The following is a 26,601-nucleotide window of genomic DNA, read 5'->3' as shown; positions in this document are numbered from 1 at the left end:
GTAAATTTCACATTTGGAAAACCAATCAAATTCAATATAAAGAACCAAAAACATTGTACATACTCAAACATTTGAATACGAGGTAAGAGTTAAGCATGAAAGATTTGAAAATATAACAAAAGGACTAAAGAAATGACAAAGAAAAGTTATAACAAAAGAAGGGCAAGGGAAGTCTGCATTGAAATAAGAGAGATGGAGTGAAAAATGAGGCATGTAAAAGGAAAAGAGAGTTTAGATTAAGAAGGGCACACTTGAATTTAATGGTATTCCACTGATAAGAAGCAATAGCAACAATATGTTATTGCGGCAAGAAAAAAGGCAGGATGGGCCCAGAATTATTCTGGTCCCTTAATAGTTCCGCCTCTAATTTTTAGTATGAGAAAAAGAATGACGTAGAGCTGGCATTCCCTTACCTCTCCCTTCACCAAAACTGGCCACCACAAGGAGGAGCTTATGGTCATTTCATCTTCTTTTTTGTTCATGTTTCAGGTGGAGACATAAAATCATCTTCTTTGGTAGTTTTGAAGAATCCTCGTCAAAACAAAGGAAGACAACATTCATGAAGATTTGAAAGTCTTTCCTCAAAGATGTTAACTTTGGTTCTTGGAACTAAAGAGAGTCTTCAAGAGTAATCATCTCATCTCTCTAACTTTTTTTTTGAAAAAAAATTGGTTCATCAACCTTTACGCCTTGAAGATTTTGAGAAATTGATTTAGTTTTTTTAATATATGCATATCTAGCTTCCGTCTTTAATTTGATTTTAAGCATGAGTTATTCAATAAATCCTCTAATTTCACACTATTTTTCTTTTAGTAACGGGTTCACACTATTTTTCATTTAAACTTTTGTAAAAACCTGCAATATGTACGAGTAAATGGTTAACCAAGTTGAGGGTTACCTGAAAATTGGTTTTACGGCAAATGATCTACATAATTAAATGACTGTTAGTCGAGAAGAAATTGTACTGGAAGGTGAATTGCAAGTGGTACTTGTGCGCATGCACGCTATAGATGCCACTAACCCGTGATTTTATTGAAGATTTTTGGTTGACACAAGAGAGAGGTTGACAAATATGCACTAGTCAGACTCATAATCCTTAACTATTTATGGCTTATTTGACGATGTATTAATATTTGATATAAATTGCATGATAAATATGTATGATAAGCCACTAGAGGCACCTCTATCGAAGCACATGAACAACCTTGATCAAATGAGTTCCTCTAACTTGGAGCCCAATTGCTCAAGGACATGTGGCAAAATTACAATAACATTCTTAGAGTCCCACATCTATCATAGACAAGAATGTGGGACTCTCCTCATATATGAAAGGAGACTTCTCCCTCACAATTAAGCTCTCTTGGATCATAGGACTCTCACATATCATCATCACTTAGTGATTGAAGCATCCTCACGAAGGTTCTCACACTCCACTTCAACTTAGCTAGGTTAAGTACTGATCTTTATCAAACCCTCACCTTCGTTTCAACATGGGGAACGAAGAAAGTTCACCTCGCTTTGCTTATGTCCATTACGAGGGACAAGCTTCATCATCATTGCATGAACTCACATTTGACATGCTAGTGAATTGAGTGAGCCCTTCAAAACACAAACGTCCAAGGACCCCATAGTCGTGCACCCACTAGCATGCTTACAACAAGCCTGAGCCAATGTTCATTTGAAGCCCTCCCCTTGCAACCATCGTCCAAAGTTTTTTCTCCACAACAATTTTCTGATCGCCTCTGATTGTGCTGCCCTTAAGATGAATTGTTATGACTATCTAATAAATCTTTTGAAATGCAGCAAGAATGTTATACTCTAGTACTATGTCTTGATCCTTGATTTCAAGGTTAAAAAGTGTGCCATGTTCAGCGAAGTGTAGGTAAGGACCCCACTTATCATCGTTATTAACATGGAAGATAACAATGATGGTGGGTGCTAGCAATGGTGGTGCAGATGGTAGGTGGTGGTCGAGGTGGCGTTGGTGATTATGGTGGTGATGTGGCGGCGATAATGATGGTGGAGGCAACGACAGTCGGAGTTGCTGTGATGGCCACTCATGATTAAGAATTTTATTTTATTTTTTGTTTTAAACTCTCTTTCATGAAAATTTGAAAATGGTAGCTAATTACATGAAATTAAAATGGCAATTGAAAAACATTTTTCATTTTAAAATTTCTATATTTATAATTACAACTTTATTTTCCTCGTGTAAACGAAGAGAAAATAATTGAAAAGGAAGTTCATAGCAATCCGTCGCGGGTGCATCAAAACCGCGCGTTGACTTTATTTCAACCGCCCCAACCTCCAAAGGACATGTTCGCCATTTTCTCCTCAAAATACTACCGCTTGCGCACACTCCTCAAGAACACTCGCCCGTACACTCGCTCCGCACCTGATCCCAGGCCTTCCCACGCTCTCTCTCTCTCTCTCTCTCGATCTGTGCCTCAGGGATCGGATCTGCACTGCCTCTGAAGTTTCTCTCTCATACAAAATTACAAAGCGATCGCGACGGAAGGGAAGAAGAAGAAGACTGTCAGTCGCTCTGTCGCTGGGTTCCCTTTGATTTTCCATTAGGGTTTTGATGACATGATCAAGTTATGAGCGCGGAATGCTTTCCCCTTTTCGATTCTCTGCAGCAATTTACTGAAATTCGTCGCATCATCAATCTCGTCGCCGGCAGACGACAATGGCAGCTTCGCCCGTCAATTTCCTCTTCTGTTTCTTGGTCATTTGCATCACGTTATGGCTCCTCTTCATGTACGTCTCTCTTTTCCTCATCTCCACAACCCATTCATATAAGATATATGTATATGTGTATATATATGTATGGTATGTGAATGCTTCGAACTCGGGTTTTATTTTTATGAATTTTATTGGGTGCAAGTCAGTTTTTGATGCCAATTGCAATGCCTGTGGAATTAGAAATGGGATAAATTTAAGAATTTGCTAGTTTTGGAAATGAAATTCGTCATACAGGCGTGCTTATCGAATTTGCAATGTTGGGACAATTTTAGCAGCCCTGGAAACCGGTGAAGACAATGTGTGTGTGAAAGTGGATGGGGGTTGCTACGTATACGTAGTATAGGTGTATTAGTTTGAAGTTTTGAACAGTATACAGAAAGGAACCATTCTGGAACTTAGTTGAAAATTGAAATAAAGAAACAAAGGACTGACCGGGGCGATGATAATTGCATCAGTTATTAAGATGAGTTATTTTATGGGTTCAAAATAGGACTCTTTCATTATTACTTGGATAAACTTTTTCATTCTTTCTCTGGGCTTGAAGTGATTTAGATAGGTTCTTGTTGCCAAGTTTTTGCACTAAGCTTCTTGGGCAGATTTTCTTCAAGGTTGCTGGCTTGGATTTTGAGCCGCGTAGTGGGGGCATCTATCAGATTCCGGTTTGGCGGATGGAAGTGTATAAGGGATCTCGTGGTGGAGTTCAAAAAGGTTTTCACTTTTTCTTCAGTGGTTCAGTTTACTTATTTATTTATCATGACATGGCTGAGTAAAGGGGTTTTTCTTGTTCCTTATATTAAGTTGTAAGTTAATAAAAGTATTATGAGACCTATGGTAGCCTGACTTCACAATAATTACTAATGAAAAATTGATTGCATCTTTTAATTAGTAATCTATATAAATCTAGTCTCATTAATAAGCCATGCCAGAAATTTTTTTTCATGTTTCTCATGTGATATAACTCAGTGGTTGTTCTGCAAAATGGTATTTTTGTAATTTTGTTTTGAAGAGAATGGTATATTTATAGAGGTTTTAGTGGACTGTTTCATTTGTGCAGAATTAGTTCCCAGTTATTCTTCTTTGACTGTTCATGAGGCGTGCGGTTCCTTGGGTGTTCATACTTATCGTTTTAAAATGGAGTTTCTAATTGAGGCTCTCGGTCCAATGGGAAATTCTTTATGATCTTTTCCCTTTCCTGGATGGTTTTGAGGTTTTTATATGGAGCTAAGCAGATGTTTACAAAGCAAGTGTGTATGTTGTTTGTAGATGTGTTTAATTGGGGTTTTGTGATTTATCTCTCTGGAGTGCTCTGAGTGGTAGATCTATTCCTTAGTTATGTCTACAAATTTGATTACTACACTCATCTATAGTGGATCATAGTCTACCTAAAAGAAAATGAAGGGATTACTCTAACCCTCCTTGGGCCCTCTATATGCTGTTTGGAATTTTGTTGGATGACTGTCAATGCTTAGGAAATTTTTGTTTGGTCAGCAGATTAGTGCCCATTAGATGTTGACATTCTTCTCTTTACGACTATGGTAATTTTGTAGGGCGCTGTTGAATCTGTTTCTGTTGGTGAAATTAAACTCAGCTTACGTCAGTCCTTGGTCAAACTATTTGGTTTTATTTCTAAAGACCCTAAGCTGCAAGTGTTAATATGTGACTTAGAAGTTGTGATGAGGCCTTCGAGTAGAAGTACGGCAAGGGCTAAACCTCAAAGACCTCGTACAACAAAGGCCAATTCAGGCAGGGGAAAGTGGATGGTTGTGGCTAATATTGCAAGATATTTGTCAGTTTCCATCACAGATTTGGTTTTGAAGGTATGCAGATTTGTACTAGTATTTTTATCCCCTTTTATCTGTAGAATACCTTCTGTTTGCTTTACTCATTCTTAGTGCGTAGAAGTTTGTTCATGAATACCTTTTTGAAGGATATTTGTAATTGCCATTTGAAGAATAAAACCGGTTCAAGGTTAACTCATCTGAAATAAGTGGAAAGAATATGCAACACCATTTTTTTTTAAAAATAAGAAAATATTTTAAACTACATACCTCCCACCTCCTCAAAATATAGGATTGTTTTTTTATGTTGGTACAGGATCACAATTTGGTAAGTAAGAAAATATAGTCAACAAATCCCTCAGTATGCTTGTTAAATGCTTGCATGGCAAATGTGGGTCTCATTTTTAATGGTTATCTGGAGTGTGCCATGTGTATTTACTAATGCGATGTGGAATAAATAAGATAGAAAACAAAACACAAAAATAAAAAGGAAGAACAAACCTCCCTCTCTTGGAAACTCTATGCCCTTACGTTCTCTCTCTCACGACCTGCAGCTGTTGGAGAGAGGGAGAGAAAAGAGAAGGAGGTTTAGTCCTTCTTTTAGATTTATGGTTTTTATGTTATTTTTTGATTTAAATTTCATCTTCTGATGACTTTTCAAACTGTTCTCTAGTTTTCTATTGTTTTGTGATTCACGTGTCATTCTAAATTGATGGCACGCATTTGGAGTCCAATTAATCATAGAACATGGGACACGTTTGCTACATAAGAATTTAACTGACCCACTTGGAGATCGGATGTGTAGGTACTATTAAGTTTGTTTTCCATTTTATCCAACCTCTGGAGATTGGATACCAACTTGAAATAGACCCATAATTGTGAGGTTTTATGTAGGCGATCCAAAATTTTATTCCAATAAGTTGGACATATTTTGTGTCATCGACAAGAAAAAAGGGTGAATCTGGTAGTGTACAAATATTAGGTTGGAAATAATCAAGTTCAAGAGGCTGTACTTTTTAATTGTTTTCGTTAACTGGTAGTCTATTCATTTCATTTTTCAGTTGTATCTTTCGTGCCATGGACTTTATTTTGTCGTTACAAGTTTTGAAATGTTACAGATGCCCAAAGCATCCATAGAAGTGAAGGAACTGAAAGTGGACATATCTAAAGATGGTGCATCCAAGCAAAATCTTATTGTTAAGCTACATATATCACCTATTGTTGTTCTGAGGAGTGACCCACGGGTTAGTTGTGACTTATCCAATTTTTCCACTGGAGGATCCATTTCTGCAAGCCAGTCATCATCCTCCATGATGGAAAGGACATCTGCTCTTTTTATTTGTGAAGATTTCATCCTCTCTTGTGAATTTGGTCATAATAGGTATTTTCTTTGGAGAAATATTCTGTAGATGCAAAAGCATAGTTAATTTCTTTTAATGTGGCTTCAATATGATTTCTTGAGTATGAGACTTTCATTATTATATTACTTTTTGTGTCTCTTCTATCATTAGATTTGTTTGTTTTTTTTTTTTTAAATTTCCAATGATAAGGCAAGGTAAAGCAGCTAATATCTTTTTATTCACTTGATTTGGATGTAGGGAAGTCGGTGTAATGATCAAGAATGTGGACATTGCCTGTGGAGAGATTACTGTGAACCTAAATGAGGAGATGCTTTCAACAAGCAAAAGTTCATCACAAACTTCTTCTCAACCTGATAATGTTCTAGGGTCCGCTACTGATTCTGTTGCTTCTAAAAAGCCACACAAAAAACAACAAATGATTGTTGCACTCTCAAAGTACACCTCTCTATTTCCAGAAAAGGTTTGTCAACTAATATGGCTTTCAACATGATCTGTCTCTCTTCCCCCCTTCAGTTTGTCATATTTTTACTAATACCATTTTCTTTCTGTTCAGATTCCTTTAAACATAAATTTTCTTAAGTGTTTTCTTCTAGACAGAATTATATTCTTTTTCTTGGGCATCTTTATTAAAGAATTTTGGGATATATTCCTTTTTAGTGAATGTAAGTTATGATTGCACAGTTGGTTTTGATATCTTGTTCATTTTTGCAGATGTTTTCTTTTCTTTTTGATAAATAATTTCCTAAAAAATATGAAACTCCAAAGACACACACACTTCAATCTAATTGCACAGGCATAAAGAAATTACTTGAGCATCAAGCTTTATTATCAGATTTTCGAAGAATTAGTTGTTGGACTATACGTATGTGTAATTACATGCGATGTGATGGTATAGTTTTTCTCCTACCAAGGTTTGGACTAACATCTACCCATATCCCAGGCTGTTCCTTAATCCTTACCAGTCAGGTGAAATCCCGAAAAGCTATGTGATAGCAATAATCTAGTATACAGTATTAAGAGGCTGAAACAAGTTTAAACTGGTGCCAGAAGTGTGCCTTGGAGGATATCTCCCCTGTCCATAAAGAGTCATAAAGGGTAGAGGAGTCATGAACTTTTTTGTGCCTATTTTGAAGTAGAGTGAGTGGGCTATAGATTATTTTAAAACTTTGACCAACCTATATTTTATGCGATGTTTTGCTTGACACCGGATTCTAATGTGATTTCTTTCTGACAGCTTCTCTTGCATCTTTCTACCCTATATCTATTACTCAGAGTTGTTGCACTGAATGTGATGATATTAGCAATTCATTTTCCATGTCAACCTCTTGAATCATACTAAGTACCATGCAATTATTTACGATTGAATCTCTCCTTGTTCTTGTTTATGTGCTTTCATCATGCAACGTCTGGTTCATCCACTTGTGTAACTTCTCTTTTATTAAAATTTGTGTTCCTTATAAGAATTAATATTTTACTTTTTTGATAGGTTTCCTTTAGTTTACCCAAACTGGACATGAGATTTGTGCATCGGGAATATGATTTTTCTGTCGAGAATAACATAATGGGCATCCAATTAAAAAGCACCAAATCACAATCCAGTGAAGATGTGGGGGAGACTACACGCCTTGATGTTCAATTGGATTTCAGTGAGATTCATGTATGAATGTAACTTCGACACTGTTAATATGATTTTAGTGTTATACTTTTCACATTCGTTGCATATTGGTCTATTCTCGATGATGATTTTCAACATTATGTTTCAGTTGCTTAGAGAAGCTGGCATTTCTGTTTTGGAGATACTGAAAGTTGATGTTGTATCATTCTTTTACATTCCAGTACAGGTAAGTTTTTTCAGTTTAAGTTGTGCAGCCCGTGTCTCTTAAAAGTTAATCCTCTTCCTTCTGCTTATATTTTATACTTCTTGCATACGTTGGGTAAATATATCCAATTAAACATATCATCATGTACAGTTAATTTTGATACTGAATATATTGATGGATCGTTTTTTTCTTTTTGAGAAGAATATATTGATGGATCATTGATTTAGCACTATTCAAGGATTATATGATTGTGGTTTTTCACTGAAGGTTTGTGGTTTATACGTACTGTAGTACTTTCCATGTTTAATATGGAATGTATTTATACGATGAAAATAAGGAAAGAAACTGAGGACAGTGTCTCTAAATAAATGAAAACAATGTTTCTAAAAGCAACTAAGCACATGATAAGATCCACGGGCCACTGCTACGGTCCATTCCAACAAATTTAGAATTTCCCATGCGATATTTTTTTTCTTTGAAAAGAATCAAATCTGGAATTTCCCATGGAATTCCCTATGCAATATTTCATTAGAAACAGGCACTGCATTTTTGATATGGTGGGGGTCAGTTATTGACTTGGAACTCTTTTAACTTTTCAGCCAACCTCGCCTGTCAGAGCTGAAATGGATGTAAAGCTAGGAGGTACACAATGCAACGTTATAATGAATAGATTAAAGCCATGGTTGCGCCTCCACTTGTCAAAAAAGAAACGAATGGTGCTTCGGGAGGGAAGTTCCACTCTTGACAAGCCACCACCAACCGATGATACCAAGGCCATCATGTGGACATGTACTGTTTCAGCCCCTGAGATGACTATTGTGGTTTATAGCATCAGTGGGTTGCCATTGTATCATGTAAGTGATACAACTCTCTGCTAGCACTATCATATTTTTTAGGTTACACTGAACAACTGATATTTTTGTGTTTTTTTTTTATTAATGTGTAAAAATTTATCAAAAAATTGTGCCCAGAGGGCATTACCCATATGTGCAAGCCATGGGAACGAAATCAGTGATATAAAATTAGTTATAAAAATCAGGAAAAGTATAAAGAGTAAGATATTCTTGTCTGTGCATGTAAGAAGCTTTGGAAAAGTGAAATTTTCTTGTGCAATATCAGTTTTTTTCTGTTATATAATTATCTAATGTGAACAGACACTGAAAGGCATTTATTTTGCTAAATTGAGTTATATAAATTATCAAGCATTTTATGCAAATTTTACCATAGGAAAAGACAATATAAAAGCAGGAATGTATCAAATCATAAGAAAGTTCAGGGCAGCAATTCTGGTACAGTTTCCCACGTCTCCATTCCTCATAGATTCATTTTATATGATTAGGGTATGTGTGATGCGCAACAGTTTCTTTCCCAGTTATGATGACTGCGTAAGGATTTGGTGGGAGAGATGCTTAAACAGCACTTCCATAAGTATGAGTGATTTTATTAGACATTTTGAGAAAAATCCGTGGGGTACCAAACAAGTGATTAAAGTGGCAGTGAATTTATGCAAGTGCATTCTAGATTTTACCGTTCCTAAAATCATTTACAGTAAATTCTATTCATTTTCCCCTATTTGATCACATACCGCTCAGTTATTAGTTGCCACTCAACTATGGAGGAGTGTTTGATGTTTTTACCCACTGATGTTTGAAAAACCTTGAATCCATTAAATCACACACCGAGTATGTTTTCCAACATAATTCATAACAGACAAAGGCCAAAAAAAATCATAAGCAATGAAAATAGTTACAGAAACCACAAATGAGCTTAGATTTAAGATTCACCCTAGGTCTTCACTGAAGATGAAATTCAAAAAGGTGCTTCCAAAAGCTTAGATGTGTGGTCGTATGGGAGTGGGTGAGCAGGTCTCATGACATGTGCGGTAGTTCTTGAAGTCCAATGACCCAGTGCATCAGTGGTGGGCCGTGATGGCAGTGGCTTTCATGTCTTCGTAGTTAAGAGTTTTGAGAGTTATGAGGGATATAATGAGTGAAAAGTTTACCTAGGTTGGTTTAGTGAGTAAAAGGATGTTGTAGCTATTTGTGTGATAAGACTTAAGAATCCAATTTTTTTATTGGAGGGGCAAATGAGAAATACAAAATAAGATGAAAAGACCGTTGGAAACAAATGCCTAAAAAGCAGTGATTTTTCAAACATCCTCAAACCCACTCCGGACTTAGAGAAAATACACCCACTTAGACTAAAATGGCAGACCAATACACATGGATCAAATTAAAAGAAACATCCCTTACGTGCTTTGACAAGGAAACACAAGGGGAAGCCAGCAATCTAACCCTGGGGGCATGATCTAATCCAAAAGGATCAGTTATCTCTTATACAAATTGGGGGCATTTGGGATTAGGTTGGTATATCGAGCAAATCTTTAATTTGTTAAAGGATATGAGAGGTGTAGTAAGCAAATGGGTATTATTAGAATTTCCTGCTATTTGTAGAGTTTTGAACGCTCTTCTTGTCCTTGCTTGAATATCATTTTATGTACATGAGGAACTCATAGGTGAAAGGATATGAAACTATCCATTCGCCATTGCAAAAATTCAGAGTGGTTTTTGTTCTATTTTTTTAAAATGAGTAAAAAGTGAGGTGTATATTAAAACCCCTCAGCAGGTCATACATAGTAGGGCCTTCGGTTTTGATTAAGAACAAAGTTGTATTAGTTCAAAGAAAACAACATTGTAGTGCCATTCTCTCCCAATTGCACTTCTAAGTTCTTAAGCAATTAGTATTTGGTCATATTATAATGTAAAACATTTGCATATATGTAGGTAATAGAGCTCTGTTTTTGTTGATTTACCATCTAATTTTCACTGTCCAGTGAAGTAGCCATTGTGTCTCTTGCTCTTCTCTAGGTTCAGCTTCTTTATTTGTCATTAATCATGTATTCCTATTCCTGTTAATCTTTTTATTTTTTAGTTCAAAAATAAAATTATGAATTGCAAGTCATAACGTTTGAGTTTCTGGTGTAGGGTTGCTCTCAATCATCGCACATATTTGCGAATAACATATCAAATACGGGAACCACTGTACATATGGAACTTGGTGAGCTAAATTTGCACATGGCAGATGAATACCAAGAATGCTTGAAAGAGAGCCTTTTTGGTGTAGAATCAAATTCGGGTTCTATAATTAATGTTGCAAAGGTTAGTCTGGACTGGGGCAAAAAGGACATGGAATCATCCAAAGAAGACGGTCCGAAATGTAAATTGGTTTTATCTGTTGATGTGACGGGTATGGGTGTGTTTTTCACATTCAAGCGTGTTGAGTCGCTTATATCAACTGCAATGTCCTTTCAAGCACTTTTGAAAACTTTGTCTTCTTCTGAAAGAAGAGCATCACAAGGCCAAGGGCGTCCGTCCAAACCATCAGGGAAAGGGACTCAGTTGTTGAAGTTAAATCTTGAACGATGTTCTGTGAAATTTTGTGGTGAGGCAGGCTTAGAAAATACTGTTGTTGCAGATCCTAAGTGTGTGAACTATGGATCACAAGGTGGTCGAGTTGTAATAAGTACCTCAGATGATGGCACACCCCGGGTTGCAGACATAATGTCCACAACATCTGATGAACGCAAGAAATTGAGGTATTCCATTTCTCTTGACATCTTCCATTTAAGTTTGTGCGTGAACAAGGAGAAACAATCCACACAGATTGAACTTGAAAGAGCCAGATCTATCTATCAGGACCACTTGGAGGAAGATAAGCCGGAAACGAAAGTGGCTTTGTTTGACATCCAGAATTCCAAATTTGTACGGCGTTCTGGCGGTCTGAAAGAGGTTGCTGTTTGCTCTCTTTTCAGTGCTACTGATATTACAGTTAGGTGGGAACCTGATGTACAATTATCACTAGTTGAACTTGGACTACAGTTGAAGTTACTTGTACATAATCAGAAGCTTCAGAGACATGGTAATGAAGATGCCCCTGGCATGAAAGGTTCTGACCAGAAAAAGGAAGTCATTGCAGAACCAGTGAATTTAGACAAGTCCAAGAAGAGGGAATCTATTTTTGCTGTAGATGTGGAAATGCTGTCCATATTTGCTGAGGCTGGTGATGGGGTTGATGCAATTGTTCAGGTACAATCAATTTTTTCTGAGAATGCCCGTATAGGTGTACTTCTTGAAGGGCTTATGCTTAGTTTTAATGGGTCCAGAGTATTAAAAAGTAGCCGGATGCAAATTTCACGTATTCCTAGTGCCTCATGCCCTTCCGACGCAAAAACACCTGTAGCTACAACATGGGATTGGGTAATTCAAGGCCTTGATGTTCATATTTGCTTGCCATATAGGTTAGAATTGCGCGCCATTGATGATTCTGTTGAAGAAATGTTGCGCGCTTTGAAGCTTGTAAGTGCTGCTAGAACTAGTCTCATCTTTCCCAGGAAGAAAGATACCTCAAAACCTAAGAAGCCTGGTTCAATGAAATTTGGCTGTTTAAAGTTTGGCATACGAAAGTTAACTGCTGATATTGAAGAAGAGCCGCTGCAAGGTTGGCTTGATGAACATTATCGGCTGATGAAGAATGAGGCATCTGAGTTAGCTGTTAGGTTGAAGTTTCTTGATGAATTTGTTTCCAAAGCCAACCAGATTCCTAAAACAACCGAAAGAGTAGATTCTACTCAAGGAATAAAAACTTTCTTTAATGGAGTTGAGATTGATGTACAAGATCCATCAGCAGTTAGCGAGATGCAAGGAGAAATTTATAAACAATCATTCAAATCGTATTATAGGGCATGCAAAAATCTAGCACCATCTGAAGGTTCAGGTGCCTGTAGGGAAGGGTTTCAGTCTGGTTTTAAGCCAAGTACTTCCAGGACTTCTCTTCTTTCCATAACAGCGAGAGACTTAGATGTAACCTTGACAAGGATTGATGGTGGAGATGATGGGATGATAGAGGTCATAAAGACGCTAGATCCGGTTTGTCGTGAAAATGATATACCATTTTCTCGACTATGTGGGAGTAATATTCTCTTGCACGCAGGTTCTCTTGTCATTCAGCTACGTGATTATGCATCTCCTCTTCTGTGTGGTACTTCTGGTAAATGTGAAGGTCGTCTTGTACTTGCACAGCAGGTAATTTGCAAAGTGACATATTCCGTTTGTTACCCTTCTTTTGATTTCTTAGGTTTAGCATATGTAAATTTGCTTTGCCAGGTGCTATTTCTGGGGAGAAAATATTAAAAGAAAGAAAATCCTTAGACAAATCTTGATTACAGGAACATTGTTTTTTCCAATTATTTTCTGTTGGCCAAGCCTACCATGATAAAAAGAAAAAGAACAAAACTGGAATTGCAAGTGATGAACGTCTGTGCTGCAAAACTTGACGTTTGGTCAGATAGTTCAACAAAGTAGCTGAAGGATTACTCATATCCTCCAGCTTAATTTCTCCTCTCTTCTTTTAGGAATGTCTCTTTATGAAATAAAAGTAAAGATTTTACTAATTTTCTACAGCTTAAATAATCTACTATGCGGACAGGTCATTCCTTTGGGTTAACCAACACATTCAAAGTGGTTTGTCTGGTCCAATGTCAAGTTGTCGATTGTGATTGTCAATTAGTGATTATATGGTTCAAAAAAAGTTAAATAGCTAGTTAATGTGCCAATATGTCTTCATCTAGTCATCTTGAAGTAGTCAGTAATGTTGTCCCCACTCTTTGGACAAGTACTAGTGTAAATTTCTTGTAAAATGTCAAATGCGGGGATAATATTACCCATCTTCATTCATTTAAATCTTATAAAATGTCAAATGCAGGGATATTACCCACCTTTTATCAATGCATCTCCTTTTGGTCACGCGCTAATAATATTGTTTGTGAAGTGGAATTGTAAGTTTATTTGATTTCATACAATCCATCTTCTTGGATAATTAAGGACTAAATACTTGCATCTATTGCCACGTGCATGCATGCGGACATAAAAAGTCTTAGAGGACATTGTGGGGTTTAGATGACCAGGTCCTTCCTGTTTTTTCGGTAGCATATTTCTTTTTCCCTTTTTTCCCTTTTCTGAATAGGAGACATTGTATAGCTAAAAGACAATAAAGAAACAGAGCTTGTGTGCATATTTCTTAGGTTAAAATACTTCTTTTGGATTTGCTCACTTAAGCTATCTTAATATCTTTTGTAGACTGCTTGTATGCGTTGCCTGTATTTCACCTTTTGTTGGGGTCCAGTCGAGGCCCAAGGCCGAAAAAAAGAGAGTGAAAACTAATGAAAAATAATTGCCTACTGACCCTAGCATTATCATTCATTAAGAGGTGCTGAATATCCTTCACCTTTTCTTTTCCTGGATAAAATGACTCCCAGGTTCTTCTTGTCAAAATGAAAAACCATTCTTTGGTCTTCTGTGATCAGACCCTGTAGTCATATTTGAAAGTGTATCAAACCTTCCTTTGTATGTATTCATGATTGATTGTTTGGGTCTTGATGTGATTTTTTCATCTCCTTACATGCAAAACTTGTGCGCGTATGCTGTATAATTGAAAATTATTTCTTTGGATCAGGCAACAAGTTTTCAGCCTCAAGTATACAAAGAAGTCTATATTGGGAGATGGAGAAAGGTGAACATGCTTCGTTCGGCTAGTGGCACAACTCCACCTATGAAAACATATACAGATTTATCCTTACATTTTCAGAAAGCTGAAGTGTCCTTTGGGGTGGGATATGAACCTGCTTTTGCTGATGTCACTTATGCTTTTTCTGTGGCCCTTCGCAGGGCTAATCTATCTGTTAGGAACCCTAATCCACTTCCCATTCCTCCCAAAAAGGAAAAGAGCTTACCATGGTGGGATGATATGAGAAATTATATTCATGGAAACATCACCTTATTATTTTCAGAAGCCATATTTAATATACTTGCGACTACTGATCCTTATGAAAAGCTTGACAAACTTCAAATAATAACTGGTTCTATGGAGATTCAGCAGTCCGATGGCCGGATTTATGTTTCAGCAAATGCTTTCAAGATTTTCATAAGCAGTTTGGAGAGTTTGGCAAATAATTGTGGTTTAAAACTTCCTAAAGGTGTATCTGGTCCATTGCTAGAGGCTCCAGCCTTTACAGTTGAAGTTACATTAGGTTGGGAATGTGAATCTGGAAATCCCATGAATCATTATTTGTTTGCATTTCCTGCTGAAGGAAGACCTCGTGATAAGGTTTTTGATCCATACAGATCCACCTCTCTATCCCTTCGCTGGACCTTTTCTCTTAGGCCCTCTCCACTTGAAAAGCAAAGCCCTTTTTCTACCGAGGCAGGTAATGGTGATGTAGATGGAACTGTTTATGGTCCTCCTCATAAAGATGACAATGTTTCCGTTCTTTCACCTACAATAAATGTTGGTGCTCATGATCTAGCATGGTTGATAAAGTTTTGGAACATGAATTATCTTCCTCCTCACAAATTGCGGTCTTTTGCTCGTTGGCCTCGTTTTGGAGTTCCAAGAGTTCCTAGATCTGGTAACTTGTCATTGGACAGAGTAATGACAGAATTTATGCTCCGCATTGATGCTGCACCTACATGTTTAAAACATATGCCGCTAGATGATGATGATCCAGCTAAAGGACTGACATTTAATATGACTAAGCTCAAATGTGAATTGTGTTATAGTCGGGGTAAGCAAAAGTATACTTTTGAATGCAAGCGTGAGCCTCTTGATCTTGTTTACCAGGGTTTTGACCTTCATATGCCTAAGGCATTTTTAAATAAAAAAGAAAGTATTAGTGTTGCAAAAGTGGTTCAAATGACAATAAAAAATTCACAATCTGCATCTACGGATAGAGGTCCCAACGAGAAAAGTAACTATGTGAGTAGTTGCACAGAGAAGCATCGTGATGATGGATTTCTATTGTCATCTGATTATTTTACAATAAGAAGGCAGGCGCCGAAAGCTGACCCAGCCAGGTTATTAGCTTGGCAAGAGGCTGGAAGAAAAAATCTTGAGATGACATATGTGAGGTCTGAGTTTGAAAATGGGAGTGAGAGTGATGAGCATACACGGTCTGATCATAGTGATGATGATGGATACAATGTGGTAATAGCTGACAATTGTCAGCGTATATTTGTTTATGGGCTCAAGCTTCTGTGGACTATTGAGAATAGAGATGCTGTTTGGTCTTTTGTTGGTGGTTTATCCAAAGCATTTCAGCCACCCAAACCTTCTCCTTCTAGACAGTATGCACAAAGGAAATTACACGAGGAGAACCAGGCACATACTGGTGGTGAAATGCAACAAGATGGTAACTCTAAACCCTCTACTACTAGCCATGGTGTTAGTTCCTCTTCCGTCGAGCATGCGGAGACCTCTGGTTCACTTTCATCTCCAGCACATCCCGTTAAATTAGAAAACTCATCATCAGCCACCGAGAACTCATCATCTATTGCGGTTGGGAACTCATCATCTGCGACATCTGGTAACTCTCCATCTGTTGCGGTTGGGAACTCGTCATCTGCTGTAGTTGGTAAATTTTCCACCCTGTGAAATCTGAATTACTTATATTTTTATGTCCAATATGCGAATGTGTTAAACTTGTATTTAGAAGTGTACTTTTGGATTTCCTGGGCTTTTCTTTTTGTTTTTATAGGGAAAAAATCAAAAGGAAACAGGACTTTTTAAATAAATATTGTTAACTTTATTGTGATGAATGTCATGGACATTAACTTGTTTTATAGACCAAAATTTCTACTAAGTGGCATTTGTTTCCCATGATTGTAGCAAAGAATAGAGACACAAATGATTCTGAGGAGGACGGGACTCGTTATTTCATGGTGAATGTTATTGGGCCCCAATTTAATCTTCACTCAGAAGATGCAAATGTGAGTTGTTTAGAATTTTCATTGCTTAGTTTTGGTATTCTTATTACTGTCTATATTTATCAAATAATGTTTTAGATCGAAAGATCTTGCTCTCTATTAAATTTAATAAGAAAATGTTACAAGTCAGATTGTTAGTATCTTGTCATTTTCAGTATGTCATTACATAACAGAAATTGTTGTCCGTAAAGTTCACTGGAAAAACATTAAATTTTTGGGAGGTCCAGGCCATCAGAGAAATATGTGCTCATGCATTATGCACTCTTCAATTGTCTGAACTATGCAAGAAAAAAAAAAAAATGTAATTTCATCTGAGGATGACTGCCTTTTTGCTAAACAGGGAAGATTTCTGCTTGCTGCTGTTAGTGGCCGGGTCTTGGCTAGGTCTTTTCATTCAGTCCTTCAGGTTGGCTCTGATATGCTCGAGCAAGCACTTGGTACTGGGAATGTAAATATTCCAGAATGTGAACCTGAAATGACATGGAAACGCCAGGAGTATTCTGTTATGTTGGAACATGTCGAAGCTCATGTTGCACCAACAGATGTTGATCCAGGTGCTGGATTGCAGTGGCTTCCAAAGATTCGTAAAAGTTCTCCAAAAGTTAAACGTACTGGTGCATTACTTGAGAGAGTTTTTATGCCCTGCGATATGTACTTCCGCTACACAAGGCACAAAGGTGGAACTCCAGAGTTAAAGGTGATTTGACCCTTCATTATGCGTATATGTTGGTCACTTTTTATATATATCTCGTAGGTAAATGTATGCTTGAGCCTTGAATGCTTACTTATTTGCATAAATTGAGGTGTGTATGTATGGTATAACATACATATCCAAGTGATCATCTTTCAATATTGATGCTGTTATCCCAGCCTGGTGTGTGAATGTTCACATTTATTAAGCACTTCCCTCGCATTTGAATCTTTTTCTTGCAGGTTAAGCCCTTGAAAGAGCTGACTTTCAATTCCCATAATATTACGGCAACTATGACTTCTCGCCAGTTTCAGGTTATGTGGAATGTGTTGACAAATCTTCTCTTTCCACGGCCTCCCAAGTGAGGATTTGCATCCTTTTTATTTTTAATTTGATTTCTCTCCTTTTCAAATTGTGTCATATTATATAATTTTGGGATAAATAGTAGACAAAAATATAGAAAACTATGCAAACAAAGATGGACAATAATTATAGAAAATTGTATTGGATCTCCTCATTTAATTTTCATGAGTTGAAGTTAGGGAGTTCCTACACTTTTCCCCTCACATTTTGATTTTCACTGTTTTCTTTGTGGTTTTCTTCTTGTCCACTTTTTTATGATCTCATCGTCGGTTGGCAAATAAAATGTTGTTGGCTGAATTTTTAATAAGTACGATTTGTTTCAGTACTGCTACTTTGTTAGTCAGCTGCAATGGCCTTTTCCCTATAAAGATCTCAAATTAAATGTGAAACTTCCTGTGAAAAGGTTGTTGGTGATGCTTTTTCAACTTTTTATAGATATTCGATTGATTTGAATTATGCGTTTGGTTCAGGCCTAGAAAAAGTAGTCTGTCTCTTCCTGCTGAAGATGATGAAGATGTGGAGGAGGAGGCAGATGAGGTTGTTCCTGATGGTGTTGAAGAGGTAGAGCTTGCAAAGGTGGACCTTGAGCAGAAAGAGCGGGAGCAGAAATTGGTTCTTGGTGACATAAGGAATTTGTCTCTTCGGTGTGATACCACTGGGGACCTATATCCAGAAAAGGAAGGGGACTTGTGGATGATAAATTGTACAAGATCCACTCTGGTGAGAAACAAACTTTGCACTGAAGTTGGATTTTATGGTAGTCAGTCAAAGCATTAAATTGTGTGATTTAGTCGGTGAAAGCATTGCATTGTGTGGTTTTTCATTTTTATGTTACCTTTTTCAAGTCATGTTTGTTTGATGTGCGGGGATAATCAAAATAACTATAATAAGAAAGGGATGGAATATACTATACAACTAGTTCTAGACAAAATTTGATACCCTTTATCGTAGGTTTTCTTTAGGGGTCTCTGGGTGCTGATTGTAATTTTGTATTTGCTAATTAGGTCGTACTTATAGTGTTAAATAGTGGTAAAGTGCTTTCCAACATGTATAACTTGGTAAGATTTGTCAAAGCTAGTCTTTTTTGCTTGTGTAGCCTTACATTTAGCTGTTTAAACTCTGAAGTTAATGGAAAAGGTAATTGTTTATACTTTTAATTATTTTTACTTGGCATGGAATAGTATTACTTGAAATGTGTTTGGATAACATCCTTTTTGGGTTGGTTATGGCTTCGACTATTCCTCAAGCCCGCCAATTTTATTTATTTTATTTTTATGTGGTTGGTATGGAATAGTATTTTCTTTATGAAAAATAAGAAAAGCACTTCTGCATTTCAGTTTTACTAAAATCTATTTCCTATTTGACAGTATAGTAAAATGATTTTTTCTAAAAGTAGGTGACTGCGTTTAGGTATTGTTGGCCTTTTATTCCGATATTTTCTTCTGCATGTGGTTAATGGTTCCACCATTGCATGATTCTTTTTTGTCCAATATGATTTTCAAGATGTAGGTATAATGGCATCAGCCTCCTTACAAGGCTAGTCATGTGTGTTATACTTGAATGATCATTGTAGCCAGATTTTTCTTATAAATACTTGGCATCTGCCATCCTATGCTAACATTTTGTTTTCTATTCTTCTAACACACCACGCTTTTTAAGTGCTTTGGGTCTGACTTGTTTACACATAGATCTTAGGCTTCACTTTCATGTGCATAGTCTGAATGTCTCCTTTAAACTTCTCCACCTGATTGGAGCGCCCCTTTCTTTCTCCCCTTTGACTCATAATTTATAATAACTACTAAGTAATACTTTTCTTGCATTTCATGCTATTCTAAAGAAGAATTTTCCCAAGTTTCATACAAATAAACATCAAATATGAGTTTCCTATTCAAAAGTTTCTATTCTAAGGCTTATAAGGATTGGTGTGGTTTCAAACATTAGATGATGGCCTTTTTGCACAGAAGCTTGCTACTCTGAATTGATTTTCTTTCATCACTAGAATATGGTCTTTTTTCTCAAAGAATCTGTCTTAACATCTCGTTTATTTTGTTTATTATTTGTACTTGTATGGATGTTTTAGTTTTTGGTTCTTCATTACATAATTAGAGATCTAAAAAACCATGGTTTTCTCTTTCCAGGTGCAAGGACTTAAAAGAGAGCTTGTGAATTCCAGAAAGTCAAGGAAAGCATCATATGCATTATTAAGAATGGCTCTACATAAGGCTGCCCAGCTACGCCTTATGGAAAAAGAGAAGAACAAAAGTCCATCATATGCTATGCGCATTTCTTTGCAAATTAACAAAGTGGTTTGGAGCATGATTGTTGATGGTAAATCTTTTGCCGAGGCTGAGATCAATGACATGGTGAGAACTGAGCATCACCGTATTCTATGAATTGAAATCTACTTGTCTTTAAGTAAAAGATTGAGCAGTGACTCCCTAAACTTGCTTAACATGACTTCCTTTCTTGGAATAAAGATGAGATCAAGAAGAAAACATTATGCAAATGTGTTCAATGTTTGTGTTTTTACCTTTCCTGATCTATTATTTGCACACACACACACACAAAGAGAGCTGGTTGAAGTAAGCCACCAGTAGCAGGAAGAAAAATAACATTAATACAGGGAGGTACTTGGTGGGTGAGTCATGACAGAAATTATTTCGGTACTGGGGTTGAGGGGGGATAAGCTTGCCTTGTTTTTCTTGGCATTGATGAACGGTTTCTCAATTTATTATTGGAACCTTGTAGTATGGTGTGTTGTTTATGAAGGATGCTAAAACAAAATGTTAAAACTCCAAGGTACTGTTTACAGGTGTGTGCATAATGTCTTTATGATTTGTATTATTCAAAGAAGGCTGTTTTGTTGGTGTTATCAATGAAGTGGTTGAAAAAGAGGGGGGGGGGGGGGGAAGGGAATGTTTAGAAGTAGTTTTGTTGAGGTGATGTTTTTGTTCTCTCTGGGCTTCAGAGTTTAGGGATCTAATATTGTCTTCTGGTTTGCTTATTGGAAGGCTGCTATTGGATAACTTTGGTTGTAGTTCTCTTGTAATTGGTTGGTCTTTGTTTTTCTTTGTATCCATTATGACATTATTGTTTCTTTAAGAAATTAAGTAAAGATGCTCTTTGCCCACATTGTTTTCATCTGATGCCATTCTTCTTTGTCTGTCGTTGCCTGTTCACGTCAGTTAACTTTCATAAATGTATGCTATGTATGATATATTTATTGTGTTTTTCTAAGCATTATATTTGCAAGAAGAAGGCTGATGCGATTTTCTTTTTCCTCCACATAGGTTTGTGACTTTGACCGGGATTACAAGGATGTTGGTGTTGCTCAGTTTACAACAAAAAATTTTGTTGTCAGAAACTGCCTGCCAAATGCCAAGTCAGATATGCTTTTATCAGCATGGAATCCTCCTAATGAATGGCGAAAGTATGCACATTTTCCCTGCCTAAAGCATAGCTTATTCTATTAATCAACTCTGCTTTTATCACACTTATTCTTTTCACACATTAATATCTGCGCTTTTCTGTGTACAGTGTGAACCACCATATGGTGCTTTTGTGTTCCTCCTTTCACCTGTGTTACATAGTTGAATAAAATGTTTCAGAAGTTGTTACTCAGATTAGATCATGCAAATAAATTTTAGTGATAATAAAATTTGGTTTTTACGTTTTAGTTGGTTAGCTGCCCTAAGGCACTCTCCTTGGCTCTTGTTCTGGAAAAATTTTTCATGTCTCCATATTTAATTTTGATTCTGTTTGGTTCAGTTGAGTAAATTCGCCTGAATATTGTTTATGAGTAACAACTGATTTTCTTACTCTATACACCCAACATGGATGCTTATTCTGTTTTAGATGAATTTTTTTCCTTTGCCTTCAGTCATCATAGTTTAGTGCGAGGAGAGGACTATAATGGTCCCCAAAGATTAGCTGTAATTGTCACAACCTTTGGTTTCTGTTTCCACGCAGGAAAGGGAAACTTTAAGCCACTGTTTGATTTAATCATGAAAATTTCAAGAATACTCTTTTATACAAAAATGTCCTTTATTGCTCTCTCAATATTCTACCCTGGATGTCATTCATAACATTTCAGGATGTTTGGTTTTTGAGTGTTTTGACATTTAACATTCCAGTGCCCTTTTTCTCAGGTTTTTTTTTTTTTTTTTTCTTTTTTTTTATCTTTTTTTTGGGTATTCTCCCTGAAATTGACTATATTTCAATTTAAATAATAATTTCATTTAACAGCAGTTTGATTTTGGGTTCAGTGCTGCTGTTGGGATAAAGAGTAGGAGGGAGAAAGGAAGGAAATGAGAATAAATGAGGTGAAGAAGAAATGAATGACTAGACATAAAATAAAAGCTGGATAAAAAACCTCTTTAAATTTGTTACTAGCTTGTTGCCCTTGCGTTATATTTCGCACTATTATCACTATCTTTCACCTTTTCTTCTGTTTTCTTTATCATGAGAAATGCTCAATCTTTCTTTCTCTCTACCTTTAATTTTTCTGGTTCCATTGGAGGTAATCCAACTCTAGACTTATACTAATCCTAAGCCAACCCTCCTCTCCCTCGTCCCTTAGGAGATCCAACTACTGTTTGCAAATCATTATCTTAAAGATGAAAGAAAACAAAACTTTACCTACCAATCCCGTATTTATCTTTTTTACTAGTTACTAAAATTGTATGTTTGGATTCATATTTTTAAGGCATAAACCCATGTTGACGACTTCATGATTGTCCCATAAACGGTTACAAGCTTTATAGCTTAGTATGAGAAGTTTTGCTGTCTATGGGTACAATTTTGAATATACATATGTTCTTCACGTTCATGTCAATATAAAAAGTATGCGTAAATGTTATATTTCCAGGATGTGAATCTGGACCTTTTTCATCAGAGGGATTCCTGCTTGAATACGTGTTCCAAATCCACAATCTGGCAAACATATGTCAGTCATGAGAACAATACCTTGCATATCTGTAGTTCGTTGTTGTGACCTTGTTTACATGCTTATTAAATGTTTATGTTTCCTGACAAAAAATGTGTAGTTCATACTGGTAGTTGTCATATATTAATACATGCAGCCATTCTTATGTTACAAAAGCAGCACACTGATATGCTTAGGAAGAAACTAGTTATGCATATGATGTGATAACATGTTGGTAATTAACTTGTTGGGTAAAATTTTGCTTAGTTAGGCATTGTGTAAATAAAAATTGTCCACCCTCTGAATCACATCATTTAAATATGAAGAATTTGGTAGTTCCTTAAATGTTTTCTATAATTGTTCACATGTTAAAAATATACGATTTTGGCTACAGGGAAGTTTTGCTTCGCGTGGATGCAAAGCAAGGAGCTGCTAAGGATGGAAATTCTTCTCTTGAACGTTTTCACGTAACACGTTCTCTTTCTCTCACATCCACAGTCATTGTCAAATAACTACAAATACTAATCCATTTGCTTTTGGTTATTTTGGGTTTGATCTGTATGGTGACTGCCACAGATGCTCTCACAGAATCCCTAGTTTTGTTTTCTTTTAAATCTCAAACTTCTCCTTTGCAAGAGGATAAAACTGTATTTTAAATTTTTTTTAAGAGACGGTGGAGCGAGCATTTGGGTGGATGTAATAACAACCACACATTGTTTGTTTTAGATACTCAATTTATAAAGCTCTCTTTTGACGGACGAATGTGCCCACACAAACTCTGTTTCCGAAATCCTTCTGACTTGCAGTGGCAGAAGTAGGGCAAGAATTTTGTATAATTGTGCTGTTGTATGTTTCTTTTGGGTAATTTGGTTGGATAGAGATATATGCGGAGGAGAGTTCTTTGGGAGAAGGTCGGGTTATGGGCACCCAAATTCCTTTCATAACCTAGAGTGTTTGACCAGTAATACTATCATAAAAGAACATGTATGCCGTGCATGGAATCTAGCTTGCCTTATATCAACCGTTTTGTTTGGTAATAAAGAGGCTTGGGTTTGTGTATCTTGCCTTGGCAAACCAATATTTGCTTGCTCAACATTTATTTTTAATACTGTAGGTAGATATCTATCCTCTCAAGATTCATTTAACCGAGGCAATGTACAGAATGATGTGGGGATATTTATTCCCAGAAGAAGAACAAGATTCACAAAGACGGCAGGTATGTTGGAAATGTTACTGATTTCAAATTTGTGACTGCTAGAACTTTTCAGAGGTATAAATGGTTGTCCAATTGGTCACATGCAGGAAGTTTGGAAGGTTTCAACAACTGCTGGTGCGAAACGTGTGAAGAAAGGCTCATTAGTCCCAGAGATTTCTGCATTAAGCGGTCAGACAAATAAAGAGTCTGAGACCTCATCCAAAGCAAGTGCCTCTGCCCCTGCTACCAGTCAATCCTCCGTTCATGCAGATCCTGTGCAAGTGAGATTCCTTCTCTTCTTTCCTTTAATTTTTTGGGCTCGTTTTTTTATGAAACAATATGATTACCGCTTCCTTATTTTCTAGATTATCATTATAACAGATTAATGTATGCCTTTTTTCTTTTTTATTGCACGGTTACTTTAAATCAACATTTGATGTCATACTAGAATGGATATAGAGAAATAATTGTGTTCGTTTATTTTCTTCCATGTGATCTTAAAGCTACACTGCACTTTTGTTGATCTTTTTGTTTGACCTGATTCATCTGTGCAGGAATCAAAATTGCAAAACCTAAAGACAACAGTTGGTGGTAGTCCAACCAGAGAGTTAAGAAGAACGTCTTCCTTTGAAAGATCATGGGAAGACACTGTGGCAGAATCAGTTGCTACAGAACTTGTCTTACAGAGCATTACTGGGCCACTTGGTTCTATTGAACCAGATGAGTCCTCAAAGAATAAATTGAAAGACCCCAAAGCTGTCAAATCTGGTAGGTCATCCCATGAAGAAAAGAAGGTAACAAAGTCACAATCTAGGCCGCGAAAGATGATGGAGTTTCACAATATCAAGATAAGCCAGGTTCAGTTTCCTTATCTACAATTCCATATTCTGCTAATTTTCCATTTTTACTCAAATGCCTAATATCATATTTTCACAGGTTGAGCTATGTGTTACTTACGAAGGATCTAGATTTGTTGTAAATGATCTTAAGTTGCTGATGGATACATTTCACCGTGTTGAGTTCACCGGCACTTGGCGGAGACTCTTTTCGCGGGTTAAGAAGCATATCATTTGGGGAGTCTTGAAGTCTGTGACGGGAATGCAGGTCTGCATTTATACCTTTTAACATTTACCCCTGCTGGTTATCCGTACAAAAATCCAATGAGCTAGGGCTCTTTCTTCCCTCTTTAACACCAATTTTCCCTACTATTATAATTTAGCAGCCGGAAAATTGTTATGAAAACATCGATCTCTAACCTGCTTTAAATTATCACCGTCAATTTTTTCAGGGTAAGAAGTTCAAGGACAAGGCTAATAGTCAGAGGGAACCCAGTGGATCGGGTGTTCCGGATAGTGACCTTAATTTCAGTGACAATGAAGGTCAGTCAGAACAGCCTGACCAGAATCCTATAACGTTTCTCAAGCGTCCAAGTGACGGAGCAGGTGATGGATTTGTCACTTCCATCAGAGGCCTTTTCAATACTCAACGTCGCAAGGCCAAGGCATTCGTACTGCGAACCATGAGGGGTGAAGCAGAGAATGATTTCCAAGGAGATTGGAGTGAAAGTGATGCAGAGTTCTCTCCATTTGCTAGGCAGCTCACTATAACGAAAGCTAAGAGACTTATCCGGCGGCACACGAGAAAATTCCGTTCAAGAAAAGGTTTGTCAAATTGTTCATTTTCGTAAAATGATCAATCACCTCATCGCCTTCTTTTGTCCACTTGTCATTTTTATTCTTCCGCAAGGACGTAGAAAATAACATAGCGCATGGCCTGTTCATTCTTAGGGATGCCATTTAGTTAGACAATAAGTAGGTGATCCTATAGAAACTGTCTGTCTGTCCAACCTCCCTTTTTCTGGCAATGTTGGATGCCTACTTTGATGATTTTTATCATTGAAACTGAAATCACTTCTACTTCTTCTCGTCTTTGTAAGGTTCATCCTCACAACAGAGAGATTCACTCGCATCCTCGCCAAGGGAGACCACTGCATTCGAGAGCGATTCTTCGAGTGGATCCTCGCCCTACGAAGATTTTAATGAGGGAAACATTTTGTCCTCCAGAGAGGTTCCTTGAAGGCGGCTTTAAGAATCCCCCCAGTTGAGAAGGGGAGTAAAATGAGACAAAATATTATTTGTTCTAGTCGGGTGGCAACTATAGAAAGAAGGATTTCAGGTGCCATGTTCATCGTCCAAGGACGCACGAGGAAGATTGATGCATCCCTTGGTATCGCTTCTAGACCGTGCATTTGTGCAGCAGAAGACAGACTAACGGGTTGAAGCCATCTCTCACGCCTTGATGGTCTTCGGCCTCGGGATGTAATTCTATTTGCCACAAAGGGCTGGTTGTATAGTTTTGTAAGTTGAGTTGAAGAAAACAGAGGGTCCTAAATTTGAAGAGCTCTCGGTTAATTTCCCTAAATCTGTACATAGATTCAAATATAAATTTTGAAATAAATGAATGTCGAATCTCACCCTCCTAAACCATTGCCTTCCCGTGACTAAGCCAACGTTATCCGTCGGCAGTCTTTCCCTTAATTCTATGTTCTCTCTAAACTACATTTTATATCCTTTTTAAGTTTGGGGTGGTTTTTTAAAATGTGTCATGCGGTTTTAATTTTCTCAAATTGCAGAATGAAGTTTTGAAATTGTTGTAATTTATGCATTTGTATTTGAATATTCATTAAATTGATGACATGATGAGTATAAAACTCGTAATAGGATTGATATGCAAGTTACATTGCATGCGGTCTACTTTCCTACTAGATAGGGTCTTGAGTTTCAACCTATTCCGTTTCAGGATTGAAACGCCCTCTCCTAAATTGTTGTAATAGTTTCAAACTCTCTTCCATTAATAATAATTGTTTTTAAAAAAAAAATGCTAACTGCATCTACACCACATTAATTAA

At 36.9% G+C, this 26,601-nt stretch overlaps 1 protein-coding gene across 4 annotated transcripts; it reads left to right on the top strand.

Annotated features, from left to right (window-relative positions):
• Positions 1 to 2,308: 2,308 nt before the first annotated feature.
• On the top strand, positions 2,309 to 26,301 carry LOC137718429 (protein SABRE-like). Of its 4 annotated transcripts, none has more exons than XM_068457976.1 (23): positions 2,310 to 2,760; positions 3,354 to 3,453; positions 4,293 to 4,562; positions 5,642 to 5,904; positions 6,122 to 6,344; positions 7,371 to 7,541; positions 7,648 to 7,725; positions 8,304 to 8,558; positions 10,689 to 12,785; positions 14,215 to 16,168; positions 16,423 to 16,523; positions 16,861 to 17,217; positions 17,454 to 17,572; positions 18,045 to 18,294; positions 19,713 to 19,937; positions 20,865 to 21,004; positions 22,893 to 22,965; positions 23,613 to 23,714; positions 23,801 to 23,974; positions 24,248 to 24,550; positions 24,630 to 24,797; positions 24,982 to 25,354; positions 25,630 to 26,301. In XM_068457976.1, the coding sequence occupies exons 1-23, from the start codon at positions 2,690 to 2,692 to the stop codon at positions 25,767 to 25,769; spliced, it is 8,007 nt and encodes a 2,668-aa protein (XP_068314077.1). In that variant the 5' UTR covers positions 2,310 to 2,689; the 3' UTR covers positions 25,770 to 26,301. The 4 variants fall into 4 exon arrangements, with proteins under 4 accessions (XP_068314078.1, XP_068314077.1, XP_068314076.1 ...); XM_068457975.1 differs by having other exon boundaries at positions 3,342 to 3,453; XM_068457977.1 differs by lacking the exon at positions 24,248 to 24,550 and having other exon boundaries at positions 2,309 to 2,760; positions 3,342 to 3,453.
• Positions 26,302 to 26,601: the final 300 nt, after the last annotated feature.

This window comes from Pyrus communis, chromosome 15, assembly GCF_963583255.1.
Source record: "Pyrus communis chromosome 15, drPyrComm1.1, whole genome shotgun sequence".
NCBI lineage: Eukaryota > Viridiplantae > Streptophyta > Magnoliopsida > Rosales > Rosaceae > Pyrus > Pyrus communis.
Note: the sequence above shows the minus strand (reverse complement) of the source record. Positions and strands in the feature narration are given on the sequence as shown.

What these genes read in the sequence shown, in the direction of transcription:
- LOC137718429 (XM_068457975.1), top strand. Translation starts at nt 2,690, where the DNA reads ATGGCAGCTTCGCCCGTCAATTTCCTCTTCTGTTTCTTGGTCATTTGC. An exon ending in ACGTTATGGCTCCTCTTCAT is followed by an intron (nt 2,761 to 3,341) that starts GTACGTCTCTCT and finishes CTTCTTGGGCAG; the next exon opens with ATTTTCTTCAAGGTTGCTGG. An exon ending in GTCTTGTACTTGCACAGCAG is followed by an intron (nt 12,786 to 14,214) that starts GTAATTTGCAAA and finishes TCTTTGGATCAG; the next exon opens with GCAACAAGTTTTCAGCCTCA.